Source organism: Chenopodium quinoa, unplaced genomic scaffold, assembly GCF_001683475.1.
Source record: "Chenopodium quinoa cultivar QQ74 unplaced genomic scaffold, ASM168347v1, whole genome shotgun sequence".
Taxonomy (NCBI): domain Eukaryota; kingdom Viridiplantae; phylum Streptophyta; class Magnoliopsida; order Caryophyllales; family Amaranthaceae; genus Chenopodium; species Chenopodium quinoa.
Genome location: NW_018745323.1, coordinates 1,650,508 through 1,667,974, shown reverse-complemented (window position 1 = coordinate 1,667,974; position 17,467 = coordinate 1,650,508). Strand labels below are relative to the sequence as shown.

The 17,467-nt window shown below is 36.9% G+C and overlaps 1 protein-coding gene and 1 long non-coding RNA gene across 4 annotated transcripts; one reads left to right on the top strand and one right to left on the bottom strand.

Moving 5' to 3' along the window:
• Positions 1-3,416: 3,416 nt before the first annotated feature.
• On the top strand, positions 3,417-8,291 carry LOC110712559 (cleavage and polyadenylation specificity factor subunit 6-like). Of its 3 annotated transcripts, none has more exons than XR_002509610.1 (3): positions 3,417-3,764; positions 4,717-6,818; positions 7,426-8,291. XR_002509610.1 is itself a non-coding variant. In XM_021891026.1 (2 exons), the coding sequence occupies exon 2, from the start codon at positions 4,762-4,764 to the stop codon at positions 6,661-6,663; it is 1,902 nt and encodes a 633-aa protein (XP_021746718.1). In that variant the 5' UTR covers positions 3,418-3,715; positions 4,717-4,761; the 3' UTR covers positions 6,664-7,369. The 3 variants fall into 3 exon arrangements, 1 of the variants encoding a protein (XP_021746718.1); XR_002509609.1 differs by having other exon boundaries at positions 3,418-3,715; XM_021891026.1 differs by lacking the exon at positions 7,426-8,291 and having other exon boundaries at positions 3,418-3,715; positions 4,717-7,369.
• A 912-nt stretch (positions 8,292-9,203) lies between these two features.
• On the bottom strand, positions 9,204-12,616 carry LOC110712445. The gene is made up of 3 exons (XR_002509584.1): positions 12,246-12,616; positions 11,321-12,133; positions 9,204-9,462 (listed from the first exon to the last, which is right to left on the bottom strand). It is a non-coding gene; the product is annotated as an uncharacterized LOC110712445 (long non-coding RNA).
• Between the last annotated feature and the right edge of the window lie 4,851 nt (positions 12,617-17,467).

The following is a 17,467-nucleotide window of genomic DNA, read 5'->3' as shown; positions in this document are numbered from 1 at the left end:
ATTTGTTTCAATATTATTAGAACGGATGAAGTATAATCTAGATATAAGTTATATCCATATCCTTTGTATCACATCATATCTAATATATAATTGCAGAGTCATTTTCACCACAACCCTTCAAATCCCCAATCCTCAAATCTCATGCATTTGAGGTTTTTTTTTTTTTTTTTTTTTTTTAAAAAAAAAAAATATCTATCATTCCATTACTTTATTTGTTTGTTTTTTAAACAAAAAAAAAATTGTATTTTTTCAAGGGATTGCAATAACTAATAATAACAATTCATTTTTTTCTTAAACACTATTAACATTTCACTTTGTGTTATTTTCTTTTGTGTATAATATGTGTCATGTATTAGCACGAATGTACGGATTTACAGTTCATTTATCAACAATTCACTATAGAACTCAAAATCCCCAACCGTTCAATTCAAACAACTTCCACTTCTCTAATAATCAAAATAAAAATATGTACAACACGCTTTTTGCGTAATTGGCCTCATCAAATAGTTGCTTGCAAAAGAACAAAGTAACCCCTCCTATAGCACTGATGGAATAACCCCTATGACACTAACCGAATAACCCATATGACACTAACCGAATAACCCCTATAACACTGAACGAGTAACTCTACAGCTTTGAAAAAGTAACCCCCATAATAGCTTGACACATTTGCATGGCCGCCTACATATAAGAGTAAGGTTTTGTTCTTTCGAGTTTATGAGCAGAATAGAGCACATCAGATTGCAAAAAAGTAGAGCATGTGACAATAGAGTAGAGTAGAGCTCAACAAAGTATGATTTTAGCAGAGTAGAGCAAGAGCAGACCATAAATAGTTCAAAATAACAGGGCATAAGTTACTACATCTAAATCAACCCTGTATTTGAAATATATTTTTTCTTATATTATAAAATTAAAATCTTTCTAATGTAATATATATCCCGTGCATTTTGCACGGGTACACTCTAGTTGCAGAAATTTGCGGGTTTTTTTTTCTTTGTTTTTTTTCTTTTTTTTTCTTTTGAGTGAACGATATAATAATACAAGTTTTGCAAATAATTACCTTATAATTTTTTGTTGAAACACTAACTACCTTGTATTGTTAGCAGTCTTAGCACTACCTTTAAATGAAAATCATTTAAATCCCGTTAAATTTGTGAAAGTTAGTAATGGCCCTCACTAACAAAAAGTTGGATGTAGTGGCAGAACTAAGGGGAGGCTAGGGTGGATCATAGCCTCCCATTTGATTTAGGTCTTGTTTAGTTCATCTTATTTTTGCTTATTTCAGAAGAAAAAAAAAAGTTCAGATCAGATTAGATTAGAAAAAATAAGTTTAGATCAGATCATCGTTTATATGTGCAGTTTTTTATCGCTAAATATCTTTTATTTCGTAATGAAAAAAATAATATGAAAATCATATATTAATTAAATACACATTATTACGAATCTAACAAGCTAGACAACACTTGATACATTTTTTCTATATAGATTACCGCATATCTAAGGTTAAAGTTTGTCAAATTTGACATTCAAATCAAATCAGACCACATCAGATAAGTTCAGATAAGCAAAAATAAGGTGAACCAAACATGCCCTTAGATTATCTATGAATTGTTGCATATATTTCTGTTAATTATATCCTAACTCATTTTGGTAGGTAGCTAATGAGAGTCATTTTCAAGATCTCAAGTTCAAAACTCATCCCTTACATTTTTTTATAGTACTACCCTAGGCATTAGATTCCCTAGATATTAAGATTGATGAATCATAGTCATTCTGTTAAGATAAGATTAGGAAATATTGTATAATATCTTTAGATTTTCTAATTATGTTAATATTTTATCTTATTCCTACTTATGTTAGTTTTAGGAATACTTTGTGTAACTATACATATCAATGAGATATTTTTTTTTTGGTGTTCTACCCGGTTCACCCTTTGGGCTAATCCGGATTCGGGGATCAGTTCTGGGTGGTTAGGTTCCAGTCCCCTCCCAATATCAATGAGAATTAATCAGCAACTGATAATCAATCACCCAAATCGATTATACACTTGACTTGTAAATGACTCATACTCCGTAGCAAGCTCACTAGTTTGAAATCAACCATGAACCGACATTATACTCTACAGAATCTACAAATATTTTATCACTATCTTCTAGTCATCATTCTCTTTATACTCCCTTTGTTTTTAAATACTTGTTCCATTTCTCCATGCGCAACTGAAGAAAGTAATAAAATATGGAGGTAGTGGGGTTGATAAAATTGTAAAATGCAAAAGTAGTTGAGAGATTTGGAGGAGAGAAAATATGAAATTAATAAAATACTTCGTACTCCGTAGGAATGTAAGATTTATGTTGGATCCACTAGTTAAGAGAAATGAATTAAATATGGTAAAAACTTTTCAAATAAGAAAATGGAGCAAGTATTAAAATACACTTTAATAATCCCAACTATTACCAATTTACCTACAACAATCCCAACTAAAGTTTATTTTTTAACAATCCTAACTATGCATCCAGTTTTCCTCCAAACAGACCCATCCGGTTAACACCAAGTCAATGACTTGCTGTAACAGGTAACCAATACACGTGTCAGCACGTGATTGGTCTAAATTAAAAAATTAAAGAAAAAATAAAAAAAAAACCTCACAGCTACCACCCTTTCCCTTGTGCCACCGCAAAACACCAGGGCCAACCCCAGCCCCTCGGAAAATGGACGGCCGTCACCCTTACCCTAAAAAATGGTCGATCGGCCCTTCCCAACCATAAAATCCGCCTTCGCCAACCCATTCCCACTCCCAAACCACCGAATTCGACCTTTAAAAACTTCTACTTCCAAACCACTGAAACCCTCGAATAAAAAACGACCCTCCTTCCTTCCTTCCCCAACCCTCGAATTCTCCCCTATGGACGATTTCGAGGGTGTAGGGAGGGAGTAGGAGCGACAATGATTGACTTTTTTTTTGTTTGAAACGATTTTCCGGTGAAGGGGTAGGAAGGGAGGAGACATGAGAGTGGTTTTAGGGGGTTGGGGTCGATCGGGGGTGTGTGTTTCGAGGGTATGGAGGGCCGACGACCATTTCCGGAAGGTTAGGGCGGTGGTCCGCGGGTTCCGATTGGCTGTGGGTGGCGGGGAATGGCGGCGGTTGGCTGATTCGATTTCTTTTTTTTTTTCTTTTGTTTTTTTTTAAATTAAGCCAATCATGTGATGACATGTGGCATTTAAAAAACAAAAAAAAAAAATTACCCTTTCAACAGTTAACCGGTTTTTGGGACTGATGGAGGAAAACTAGGTGCATAGTTAGGATTGTTAAAAAATAAACCTTAATTGGGATTGTAGTAGGTAAATCGGCAATAGTTGGGATTATTAAAGTGTATTTAAAAAGTAAAAAATAAAAAGTGGAGCAAGTATTTTAAAACGGAGGAAGAACCAATTTTTTTTTTTAGAGTATGAATCTACGTATCCTTGTACGGATTAATCTTATCTTAATAGGGCCCGTAGAAAGACAATGACAAATTGGAAAGAAATTTGACTGTAGATATTTTTTTTTTTAAAAAAGAAAAAATAAAAAAGACCCGTACAAATTAGGAAGGAACTAGCGAAAGAAAGAGAAAGCCCACCAATTAATTTGTCTGACTCAGGGAGCTGCTCAGAGCCTGGCTACCGGAGACACCCAATAACATACAGAAAACGAGAACATAAATTGAATAATTAAAAGGTATAATCTTTTCTGTTGATTTCTAATTGACAATCCTTTACCATAATTGGTTAGTAATCATCTTAATTTTTAATTAAAGTTTCGATTTTTTTTCTTCCTATTATGTATAAAGTTGCTTCCTGTTCTTTATTATTTTTTTTTAATCATTGGGTTTTGTGTATTTCTTTGGATCTGTGTTTAAATTGGTTGAAATTATGACTTGATTTGTTGAGGGGTAGGTTATTTTGATGATTATGTGACCTGGGTATGATGTTGTTACTTATGATTTGTGATCTGAAGAAGTGGGTAGCTGTTAGATTTGTTTGTGATGCTATATGTTATGGTGGGTCGATCAGATTTTGGCTATTGCTTTGAGGGTTTTGGTTTAGATGAAGAAATTTGCTTGTTTTGCTATATCGATGTTTTTATTTCTACTTGTTTCATGAGTTTTGATTTTTTTTTTTTTTGGTTGAGGAATTGAGTTAGATCTCGATGATTTTCTGTTTAGTTGATGATTTAAGAGTTGGATTTGCTTGATTTTGCTCCTTTATTAAGATATTTTCACACAATCACACATGCTTGTTTGTTTGTATGATATGTGGGATTGAATTACTCAACTGGCCATGAATGGTCGACTGGTTTTCTGATTTGCTTTAAAGCATATGATTGCTAGAAAAGGAATATATGCCGAATTGAAATGCATGACTTACTTTTCTGATTTACCTTGTGCTGATACTAGTGGAGTTTGCTGACATGGAGCCTCATTTCCCTATATCAGACTTTTAGTTCTTTATCTTGTGAAGCAGTGATTTGTGGCTTTTGTTTTTTATTTAAGCTCACCTTAATGTATAACGAGTGCAAGTGATTTGTGTTCTTCATGGGTTTGGTATAGATAGAGCATCGCATGTGTGATTTCAGTCACGTTGAACGTATGAGAGAACATATTGCTTTTCTATGTGGATAGTAAGTTAATATTGTGATAGTTAATTAAATCTTCACTGTATTTTTATTTGAAAATTTAGGTGGGAGGATACCATCTTAGCATTGTCACTATAAAATAGACTTAGATGGATCCAGCTGCTGAAGAACAGATAGATTATGGTGATGAGGAATATGGAGGTGCTCAAAAGCTACAATATCAGGGTAGTGGAGCTATTCCAGCTCTAGCAGACGAGGAGATGATAGGCGAAGATGATGATTATGAGGATCTTTATGATGGGGTCAATGTTGGAGAGGGTTTCTTGCAATTTCATCGGTCTGAGGCACAAGGCCCTCCTAATAATAATGTAGGAAATGGTGGTATCCAAACTCAAACCTTTAATACCCCTCAACCTAGACAAGAAGCTGGTGTATCTCATAATCTGGGAAACTCTGGGGTTGCTTCTGATGGGAGACTCCAAAATGCAAGTCTTGGTGTTAAAGAACTAGAAATGGGATCTTCTAATCACATTAGTGGGCCTCTAGGGCCAGAAAAGAGAATTCATGATACTGCTTCTGGGAATATGGAGTTCCAAGGTTCGGCTCCTATTGCTCAAAATACTACAGGTAGTGTTCCAGACATTAGTAAAGCTAATAATCATGTAAGTGGGGGTCCAAGTGCTTCCCAAGGGATTGTATATAATCAGATGTCGGCAAATGCAAACATGAATATGGACCATATGATGGTCAATGACAATATCATCCGGCCACAAATGGATAACGGTCCAACCATGTTGTTTGTGGGTGAGTTACATTGGTGGACTACTGATGCAGAGCTTGAAAGTGTACTGTCTCATTATGGAAAGGTCAAGGACGTAAAATTTTTTGACGAAAGAGCAAGTGGAAAATCAAAAGGTTACTGCCAAGTTGAGTTTTATGATGCTTCTGCTGCTGCTGCATGCAAAGAGGGGATGAATGGACACAATTTCAATGGACGGGCATGTGTAGTGGCTTTTGCTTCACCCCAAACTTTGAAGCAGATGGGAGCTGCCTATGCAAGCAAGAACCCACAGCAGCCTCAGTCTCAGCCTCAGGGAAGAAGAAATGTAACTGAGGGCGCTGGAAGAGGTGGTGGGATGAACTTATCAGCTGGTGAGGGAGGAAGAGGTTTTGGAAGAGGTGGATGGGGAAGAGGAGGACAGGGTGCTTCTGCTAGGGGTCCTGGTGGTTCAGGGCCAAGGGGAAGAGGACCAATGGGCCCCAAGAATGGCCTTGGGAATGTTGGTGGAATGGGTGGTGCTGCTATGGGCAATTTTGGGCAAGGTCTTGGAAACCCTGGATTTGGGGGTCCAGGTGGAGGAATGATGCATCCTCAAGCCATGATGGGTCCTGGATTTGATCCATCATATATGGGCCGAGGAGCTGGGTATGGAGGTTTTTCTGGCCCTGCATTTCCTGGAATGATGCCTCCCTTTCCATCTGTTAATCCTATGGGTATGTCTGGTGTGGCTCCTCATGTTAACCCTGCCTTTTTTGGCCGTGGTATGACACCAAATGGAATGGGGATGATGGGTAGCACTGGAATGGAAGGACATCCCGGGGGTATGTGGTCTGATCCTGGTATGGGTGGATGGGCTGGGGAAGAACATGGACAGAAGACAAGAGAGTCAAGTTATGGTGGTGATGATGGTGCTTCTGACTATAGATATGGGGAGGAAAACCCTGAAAAGAGTTCTAGGACAAATGCTGCCCCTCGAGAAAAGGAAAGAGCTTCTGAGCGTGACTGGTCTGGAAACTCTGAGAGGAGATATCGTGATGAGAGAGAGCAAGATTATGATAGATCTGATAGAGAACGCAGACATAGAGAAGACAAGGATGGCTATAGAGATCATCGTCGAAAGGAACGTGATTCGGGTTATGAGGATGATTGGGACAGGGGACAGTCTTCTTCAAGATCTAGGAGCAGGTCCCGGGCTATTCCAGAAGATGGTCACAGGTCCAGGTCAAGGGATGTTGATTATGGGAAGAGGAGACGTGCTCCATCAGAGTAATTGGTTAGCTTCACATGTATGTACTGTCAAATGTGGCCGTCATCAATCTTCATGTTTGCTATCACATGGTCTCCTCTGTACTGCAGTTTCCTGATTTTGGCCAAGCTTTCTAGGTTCCTGCTTGTTGCAGCGGTTCTGGATTTTCACTACCAAAAGTAAGTATGGTATTAACTTAAGCAGATTAAGGGAAAAGAAATTATTCCTTCCCATTTTGCTCACTAATGGACATCACTAGATGCCGTATGCCTGTGTCTAATATACTTTTGAATTTGAACATTTAGCTTGATTAGTGTAGCAGTGTGAATCTTATTTGCTGGTTGGTCTCTAAACTCACCAGCCAAATTATTATGATTTTGTCTCATTCAGTTTGCTCAAGATATCACATCTTTTAGCGAAACTGCAGAATCCTTCATGACTGTCTGGGAGTCATCACGTGTTGTGATGACTTATGAGTGGGCTAACTTGTCATCAGTTTCAGCTGTTGTCTGAATTCCACTACATGTGTCCAACATCTGTGCATACCACTTTTTTGTGCTTCTGCCATTTTGTGGTTGTGGATGAAATTATGTGTGGTCTTTATAATTCCTATTGTATGGATCTGTATCAAGTTCAGTGTTGGTTTATGGATATGATTCTAATTCTTCTTAAAAGTTATTTGGTGCAATGGTCAATGCTTAAGCATGCTGAATGTTGGTGGTAGATTACAGTATGCTGTGTTTCTTTGACATGTTTTGACTTAAAAATTTTGGTCATATTATTCAGGGAGCACTCTTTGCTTCGTGATTGAATCAGCCTATGTTGATAATCCAGAGAAAGATGTTTTATGGCTGCCTGCAGTAAATTCCTCTATAATGGCCTTCCATGTTTTCAGAGGAGCTTTTATGATAGTGCTTGAAGAATGTGTTTTTAAGAGAAAATATTATTAACTGTTTATAACTAAAATGCAACAGATTTGCAATCAAATTTGTGAAGTGTAATCATTTTCTTGTAACTTTTAATGTACTCTTGTATGGCTGCTATTAGTGCATGTCACTTTGTATCTGTAGATATAACTTAGGAGAGTCATAGCTTTTTGCTGTAAATGATTCCTGTAAGGCTTAGCAACTTGTTTCTGTAAACAAGGGTGGCTGTTTTTCATGAACCACCCTTCTGATGTATACTGGTGCTTCTTAATTCTGTAAACTTGGGTGACACCAGTACACATTGATGACCAAATTCGAGATAGCAGCATACTCCAGAGGCAGTGTAGCTTGCATGGGTTAATTTTTTCATTACCCATGTAAAGAAATCTGGTTCTTGGCTTTTAGTCTGACCTGCCTTTCCTGCGCTTGGAGCTGGTCTTATGCGTATTAATTGCAGTTTCTCATTTTTCTTTGTAGGATAGAGTGATAGACTAGCTTGTAAATTCACTGATGCAGTTTGGTGAGGATTTTTTTTATACCCTCTTTTCAGCTGTTAGCAATTTATCACACAACAGAAACTAGGTCTTTCTTCATCTTTTGTACATAGGATTTACTTTATTTTTGAATAATTCTGTAAAATTGTGTACAGGTATATTCTTTGTACCGACATTTTAAACATTGGTAGGACTGGAGACATGAAATATTTCATCTAATTTGTCTCTATAATCCATTCCAAGTAGCATTAGATTGGAAGTTCATCATGCAATTTGGCCAATTTTGCATGTAAATTGTGTTTGCAATTGTTGATGCAGTTTAGCTGTTCTGACCTTTAGTTCAAGCTGCTGTTTGGCAGTTTGATACACCTGCCTTGGTATCCCCTCTATGGTATTGAGACTGTTGATTTTATTAAATTTGTGAGCATTGATCAATCAATAAGTTCAGTAATATGTTACTCTAAGTCAAGTGCTTGTGTTGGACATGAGTCCGTGGCCGGGAGTGTGAATTTGGCCATTCTATGAATTTGTTGTATTCTAACTCAAGTTATTGTGTTGGATGTGAGTCCATGCCCGAGTGTGAATTTGGCCATTCTATCATTCTATTACTCCCTCTGTTCTCAAATTATTGTAACATTTTTTTTTGTCTGTGCTGAATAATTGACACACTATATAAAAAAAAAAAAACCCACCGATTTTAAGTGTTATATTATAATAATTCTCACCGCCACTCAAACAAGTTTTAAACTCCGTGCCCATTTTGATACGTCAATTAGATAGGAATGGAGGGTGTTTTTTTTTCTTAAATTAAAATATATTTTTTTGTATACATGGTTTTATGAAATATAAGTGTGCTTACTTTTGTAACCGATGCTTCCTCCTTTGAACATATATAATGCCTATAATAAAAAAATCATGTGTACTGCTTTCTTTATATAGTCTCCTACTCTTCTTTTTCATCTTGTTTATGTCTGTATTGGCTATAGCCTATAGATCAGCAGCTATTGTGATCGAACCTAAGGTTGAACAAGGACCACTCCTAACTCTTTGAAACAACATATCAGAATGAAGACGCCTCTGTATCAACTCAATGAACAGACCACATTTGCCTACTCGAACTATAGCTTTTGTCATCATTTGCATTTTGTCCCTCTGGCATTTCAGAATAGAAAAGCCATGATACATACGTGACTGAGCATGGAAAAGGGGTACATGCCCTACATGGATTCATGAAGAGTACGCGGTAATATTGTTATCACAGAACACAAAAGTATGGTGTAACCGTAACAAAAAATAGTATCCTAAACTAATCATCAGCCTCAAAAACACTGGTGTATTTTCATGACGCCGTATAACATAAGCGCCATGCAAAGAATCAGTACCCCAACTCGATAATACCAATCCTATCACACACAAAAAAAAATGTATCAGTTGTCGAACAATACCAAATAACTAGTACTGTCAAAACGGTTTGACAGTTCAGTTTCGGTTCGGTTTGAAATCGGGTCGGTTTGAAATCGGTTCAAATGTCTTACGGGTCGGTTTCAGTTCAGTTTAAATAATTATCGGTTCGATTCGGTTTCGGTTTATTCTTGAACGGTTTAAATTCGGTTCGGGTAGTAAACGGTTCGGTGCAAACGGGTTGGGCTTGTTAACGGTTCGGTGTAAACGGTTTTTTATCCCGGTTTAAATTCGGTTCGGGTTGTAAACGGTCCGGGTAGTAAACGGTTCGGTGCAGACGGGTTGCGGTTTGTTAATGGTTTTTCTCCCGGTTAGAAACGGTTCGGTTCTTTTTTAGTTCAGTTTTATTTTAGTTCGATTTATAATTGGTTTGGTTTGTTAACGAGTTCGGTTCTTCTACAATTTAACATTATTTGGATCAGTTTTATTTTAGGTTTACTAAATTACGGTTCGGGTCTGTTTTTTATTTTAAAAAATCGGATTTTTATCGAGTCGTTCAAAATACTCCTAGTAGGAAGTGGTTTGTAAACGGTTCGAATTATAAGCGATTCGGTTCATAAACGGTTCGGTTTATAAGCGGTTTGGTTTATAATCAGTTCGGTTTATAAACGGTTCGGTGCAAACGGGTTGCAGTTTGTTAACGGTTCGGTGTAAATGGTTTTTATGCCAGCTTAAACGGTTTCGAGTTAGAAACGGTTCGGTTTAGATTTGGTTCGGTTCTTAAACGGTTTAACGTTTACTCGGATCGGTTCAGTTTCGGTTTTACTAACATGCGGTTCGGGTTGGTTTTCGGTTTCATAAAATCGGTTTTTAATCGGTTCAGTTCTCATTCGGATCGGTTGAAACAGTTCGGTTTCACCAGTTCGGTTCGGTTTTTGACAGTGCTACAAATAACAATACAAAAACTTATGCATGCCCCCGGTTTACAATAATTTTATTGTACATCGAATATTTTGCGAAAAGTGACCCTTTTTTCTTACAAAAGTGACGCTCTTTTTTTTTTTACAAAAGTAACTCATATTTTCACAAAAGTGACCCTTTTTTTTAACAAAAGTGACCTCTTTTTTTTCACAAAAGTAAACTTTTATCCACAAAAGTGACCCTTTTTCTATTAAAGTGACCTTTTTTTTTATAACAAAAGTGACTTTTTTTTTTAACAAAAATGACTTTTTTCGCAAAAATGACCCTTTTTTTTACAAAGATCGGGAGTTTCCCAATAAACCATGGTTAAGGAATGGGGGCACATCAGTCGATTGGGGGTTATTGAGAGATTGGAGGAAGGTATTTTGGTTGGACAGGGGTTAGTTACTTAGTTTGGGGTTAATTTGATATTATAGTCCTTACAAAAGTTGTTCCTATTAGTATTCATTCATGCTATTTCTAGTTTCAGACTACCACATGCGAGCCTTCATCCATTACTGATTTATGTGGTTTCAGACTTGCAACCTTCATTTCGTACAAGGTCTTTAAGGCGTCAATGTATGATCCATGGCGTATAAAACCGGTAACCATCGCGTTCCAACACACATCGGGTTTTTTGGTGGTGATGGCGGAGGTAAAGGGGGAGGTGGAGGCGGCGGTGGTGGCGGCGGGGGTTTAGCCGGAACAGTGGGTTGAGGTTTTACTCACTCTCTCTCTAGCTCATTCTTTCTCAGTATTCAGGTAAAGGTTGAGCCGATTTACAATAACGATATTGTACATCGGATTTTTTCTAATATTTGTGATAACAATATTATTAATAATAAAAATAATAATAGTAATTCTAAAAAAAAAAAAAAAAAAAAAAAAAAAAAAAATTACCAGGATTTCAAAGGTCAAAATCTGAATAAGTAATTGTCCCACGCCAATAATGCATAAACCAACCAGTGAAAAAGCATTAATCCTCAAAAAAAAAAAAAGTTGATTAATTATAATAAAAATAGGAGATTATTACTTAATTAATTTGATAATTAATATATACAAAATCTACCTGTCCGAGGTCTCAACAGGTGAACAAGGTGTACCAAAGAAACCATGTTTCTTCGCAAGGAAGAAACAGACTGCTGCGAATAGGAAACAGGGACTAAACACGGCTACTCTGTAAGTCCAACCCTAACAACACACATCAATTAACAAAATAATAAAATTCAAAACCTGTTTTTATACTTTAGAGTTAAGATATATACTCGTATGTATTTGCCTAAGATTCAATGGTACAAAATGCAAAAAATATAGATATGACATAGAAGAAGAAAAAATAAAGCCAAAAGTAATGATGACATGAAATATCTCTATGTTCTAAAGTGTTCATCCATATCCTCGTCAGAATTTACTTTCTTAATCAAGATATGACAACAATCTCACAGCAACCATGTCATGAACATCGATCATCTCAACAAATCCATAGAATCGCATCCCAAATGTTCATCGGGTGAAGTTGAGACATTAAAATATAAAAACAACAGGGCTTTATAAAACATTAAAACCACTAAATACACAAGGGTTTAATTATTGTGCAAAAGTAACAAAGAGATCCAATTATCCACAGTTACGCTCTTTTCTCAGTGAATAAAACGTTGAATAACAAAAATGAAAACATACCGGAAATCCTTCTGGGGTTTCAAAGGAGAAAAGCTGTAACAGAAAGCTTATCAAAGCCATACTCAAAAGGAGTATAGTCGCAATTGCTGCAATCCTAAATAAAAGAGAATTAATTAATTAATTAATTAATTAATAATAATAATACCTTCGAAGCTCCAACTCATAATCAGTTGCCGGAGATGGCCTGCGGACTCGAGGGTTGACTAATAACTCAGTCAGGTCATCTGCAAAACATTTTGAATAATGAGAGCGATACTTGTAACCCAGAGTATTTCATCTTAAACTGTTCATTTTATGACAACTTTTTGAACAAGTCGTTAGTACTTGGGCCTTTATAATTCCCTTAGTTAATGGTCTTTTTTCCATTCCCTTTCCCCTCTTGTTTCCCCACTTCACTCATTCCTACCACCCTTTCTTAAGCCACCCCATACGACACCACAAAGCCATACCCACCAACAGTCAACCCCACCACCTACGACCAGCCACAACACTCCCCTAGACCATGCCTGACCCTCTCAAAAACCACCCCCACCAACCCATATATAAGAACCAACAACCATCCAATAAATGACTAATTACCTTTTATATTTTTTAAAAAACTTTTTATTTTAATAAAAAAAGAATTGGAACTAACTACCAAGAAAAAAGCCAATTGTTTTAGAGAAAATAATTTTAAAATAAAATCTACAATCAATAAATAATTTTAATTGAGCAAAAATTATATATTACTAGAAATTTTTAACAATTAATATCTCTAATCATCAACATTGTAAATTATAAAAGTGGATATTAATAAAATATACATTGAAACGATTTAAACAAGATGATATTTAAAGGAAGAAATTAAATACTTTTTCCGTATATCTTTTTTAATTGCATCATAAGGAACTTGTATGATATTTTATGAGATAAATTTGAAAAATAAAATAAAAATTAGTGACCTTTGATGAGAACCTATGATGAAAAGAGAGATAGAAAGAGCATTGTGCGAATAAAATGAAAAGGAAACCTTACAACTATAGCTGACAATCGTATTGTGTTTGAGTCCGAAAATAAATAGGTTTAACCCATTTAATAAACATGTCTTGTAGGGTTAACCCGTTGAATTAAATATGTTGGAAATCTTTAGTACTAACCCGTTTTTTCCTGTCTGGTTCGTATCGTGCTATATGGAAAAATATTTTTCTCATTCAATGTATTTATATAAAATCCAAAAAAAAAAATGGGTGTGTTGGGTCATATTAAGGGGCCGTTTGGTTCGCCTAGGGGAATCGGAATGGAATGAACAAAGGGAAAGTAGGAGAATGGAATGAAACCCTTTCCAACTAGTATGTTGTTTGTTTTCAAAAAACAAAGGGAATCACCACCACCACCGCACAACCCCCTTTCTTCACTTTTCCAGCCACCACGAGCCACCCCACCGCCCAGCCACAACCTCGACGGGAATCTTCATCCCTCGGCGCACCTCCCCCTCCCCTCGCCGTCCCTCCCCTCCCCGGAAAATCGTCCACCACCCACGCAAAAATCCCGGAAAATTGTCCACCACCCACGCAACAACCCTAGAAACACTATCCCTCTCCCGAAAAACGTCGGCCGACCTTCCCCATATCCTCAAAACCCTAGCGGGCTAGTCGACCGACGTTTTTCGGAGGAGGGATAGTGTTTCTAGGGTTGTTGCGTGGGTGGTGGATGATTTTCCGGGTAGAGGAGGTATTTTTGCGGGGAGAGGTGGGGGAGGTGCGCGGTCTCCGGCGAGATGTAGGGGGAAGCGCGGCGGGCTCTGGCGATGAGACTGGGTCAGCGGCGAGGTGGTTGGGCAACTTCCGGCTAGTAGACGGTGGTGGGTATGGTGGCTAGGGAAAGGGAATGGGAAAGTCTAGGGGGGGTGGGGAATCAATGTAGACTAAAAATGGGTGAACTCAAAAATAAAAATGGGTAAAGGGAATCAAAAAAGTGACAAACAAACAACAACAAAGGGAATGATATCAGTTCATTCCGATTCCCTTTGATTATTAACCCCAACCAAACGGCCCTTAACATTGATGTGTTGGGAATCCTAGTATTAACCCGTCTTGTTATATAAAATGTGTTGCTTCGTGTTGACTTGTTTTATTAATGTGTTAAAACTCTTGATATTAACCTTTCTGTTTGTGTCTATTTTATTTCATGTCTGCTTTTACCAATTCTACTTACAACTAACGTATGCAAAAGTAAAATGGGAGCTGCTGTATTATACTCCCTTTTTTTTTTGGGAAATTCTCACTGGTGAACTCCAATTACTTAATTTTACAAGTGGTAAACAATCTTAAAATTTATTTTCAATGATAAACCCCAAATAGAATGACTAATCAATTAGTAACCTTAATAATGATTTAATCTAATTATTTAACTATGGTTAACATTTAAAAATGTTTATAAAAAAAAAAACCTGAAATTCCTATTTTGCCCTAATTTATTTCCCCACCCACCTAGCCACCTGACAAGCCCTAGCCACCTGACCCACCCAACTAGCCACCTGACCCACCCACCTAACCACCTCATCCAACCGCCTAGCCATCTGACCAACCCGCCTAGCCACTTGACCCACCCACCTGACCCACTCGCCTAGCCACCCACCTAGCCACCAGAACCACCTGACCCACCCAACTAGCCACCTGACCCACCCACCTAATCACCTCATCCAACCGCCTAGCCACCTGACCAACCCGCCTAGCCACTTGACCCACCCACCTGACCCACTCGCCTAGCCACTTGGCCACCCACCACCCACCTAGCCACCAGAACCACCTGCCTACCCACATGACCCCACGCCAGCACCGACGCTACTAGCGGCTAGAATTAATTGTTTTTTTTAAAAAAACAAAAAATCAACCCCTTTTCTGCACCTACCTAGCCACCTGACCCCTTCCCCGTGACCGACCGGCGCCCAACACTCCACCCCAGCCGTCGACGCCCTACCCATGTTGAATCTCCCGCTGAATCGAAACACCAAAAACACCCAAACCAGTTGCGGGTTTTGAAACCAAACCCAGAAAACGGGTTTGGGTTTTCAACTGATTTTGGGTGGGGTTTAAGGGCCGCGCAAAAAGGGGAGGGAGGGGAGGGGAGTCGTCGGGGAAGAGCGTTGAGATGGGGAAATAGGAGGTGTTGAGATGGGGTAAAGAGAGAAGATGGGGTGGGGAAGGCTTGACGTCGTGGCCAGTGGTGGGCCGGGGGAGGTCGTGTGTTGCCGTCAGTGGCCTTGTCACCGGCAGGGGGGAGGGGTTGTTGGGGTGGCTAGGTTGGGTGGGGGAAGGGTTTGGTTTTTTTTTTTTTTTTTTTAATTAATAAAATTCATAAATAAAAACTAACTATAGTTAGAATTTTTAGTAAAATAACACTTATCAATGGTAACCAATAATTTGGGTTTATCATTGATAATAAATTTTAAGAATGTTTACCACTTGTAAAATTAAGTAATTGGAGTTTACCAGTGAGAATTTCCCTTTTTTTTTTTTTTTTTGACAAACTGTATTATACTCCCTTATTTTAAAATACTTGCTACATTTTTACTTTTTGCAAATATTCATTTGTCCTACTTAAACTAATGTTTGTAAATATACATAAGAAAAAATATAGTCTTGTGGGTACTTGTTGGGATCGTCCTAATGAATAGATTGTTAATTTTTAATTGTTAGAACTTATACTTATTGATAATTAAAGGTATTATTGATAAAAAAAAATTAGCATCGTACATCCCAATAGAAATGAAGCAAGTATTTAAAAACGGAGAGAATATATATATTATTAGGTGCTATTTTATAATGATTGCATGGCCCAATCTGATTCTTATGCATTTAAATAATCAATGCTCTGTTACTCTAATAGTCTTTTTGTAATGAAATGAGTTCAATGTTAAAAGCCTAAGCAAGGATAGGAGTGAACATATGTCTTTTAATCGCAACCATTATATTAGGGTTTGTTTATCACTTTAAAAAAAAAAAAAGTTTCCACTTATCAATTATCAAATTTTAAAATTATGATGATTTTAATAAATTTGACTAATTTGAAATTGATTATATGTAGTATGACCTATATTATATGATCTTGAAAAATAAAAATAGAAAAGCACAACAACATCAATCGAACCCTTAGTGACCTCTCTTGTTTGATTTATTTACCAATATGAAACTTAACTAATTGTATGCAAACTTTAACATCTGAAAAACAAATACGACCTCCGTTCTTTTTTACTTTACCCGCTTTGACTTTTACACTATTCACCACCTCTTCTTTGACCGTCTTTTGTGAATGATATGTAAGGAAAAATATATTCATATGAGATCTTTCTAAATTCGTCTCAATAAGTATTATCATAATATATAACTTTTATAATTTTTACTTATGAAAAATTAAAGTTATTGATCGTTAAAGTTTTGCATTGGCAAACGTGATTAAAGAAACAGGTTAAGTAAAAAAAACAGAGAAAGTATAATTAAAAAAACAATTTAAGATAAAAGACTTTGAATCATTAAGTATTATCATGGCGTCCAATTAAAACATTACAAAAATAGTTTGCATCAAAAAAAAAAAAAAACATTACAAAAATAGTAGTAGTTAAGAAAAACTCCAATAAACCGTCTCTTTTGGTAAAGTTAAGATCATACTCAAATCTCTAGTGTTTATTATTTTCCTCAAAAAAAGATAAACATAAGTTGCTTGCGGTTAGAGAAGGTATGACAGTGGCTAAAGAACTACAAATCAAGGATATCTACTATCTAGGTGGAATCAATGGCCTTGTCTTTTACTCCCTCTATTCTTCTATTTTTGTGCCATTGTCATTTTTCGGGTTAAATTTTATAAACTTAGATTGTAAATTATCATTATTTTTTAAACTTTCATTGTATATTTTATTAGTGATATATGCGTTTTAAGCACAACATGAGACCGTGAAAAGTTAAATGGGGCAAAAAATAGAGACAAGGACTAAAAATCATGTCTGACACAGTTAGAGTGAATTTACAACACATATAGATCCATTTATAGGATAGGCCAGCCAATAATTAATAAAAACGAGAACAATCGAAGCGAACCAATTATGACCCAACCTGTCCAATAACTAGGCCTAAACACAAGATTGCTTCTTTGGGCATTGACATGACGGGCATACAACCCATGTCATTGTCCCGGACCATGCTCAAAAACTCTTTGTTGAAGAGTTGGCCAAGTGTGGCAATCAATCTTAGGGTCCGTTCTGATTAACAAAGCTGAGCTGAGCTAAACTGAACTTAAGCTGAAGAGAACATGCCCTTCATTATTTTCCTTAAGGCAAGTCTCTTCTCGCCCGTTCTCGGATGTATAGTTAAAAACCGAGTATGTGTTATTTTT

Coding starts and splice junctions, on each gene's coding strand:
- LOC110712559 (XM_021891026.1), top strand. CDS start 4,762: ATGGATCCAGCTGCTGAAGAACAGATAGATTATGGTGATGAGGAATAT.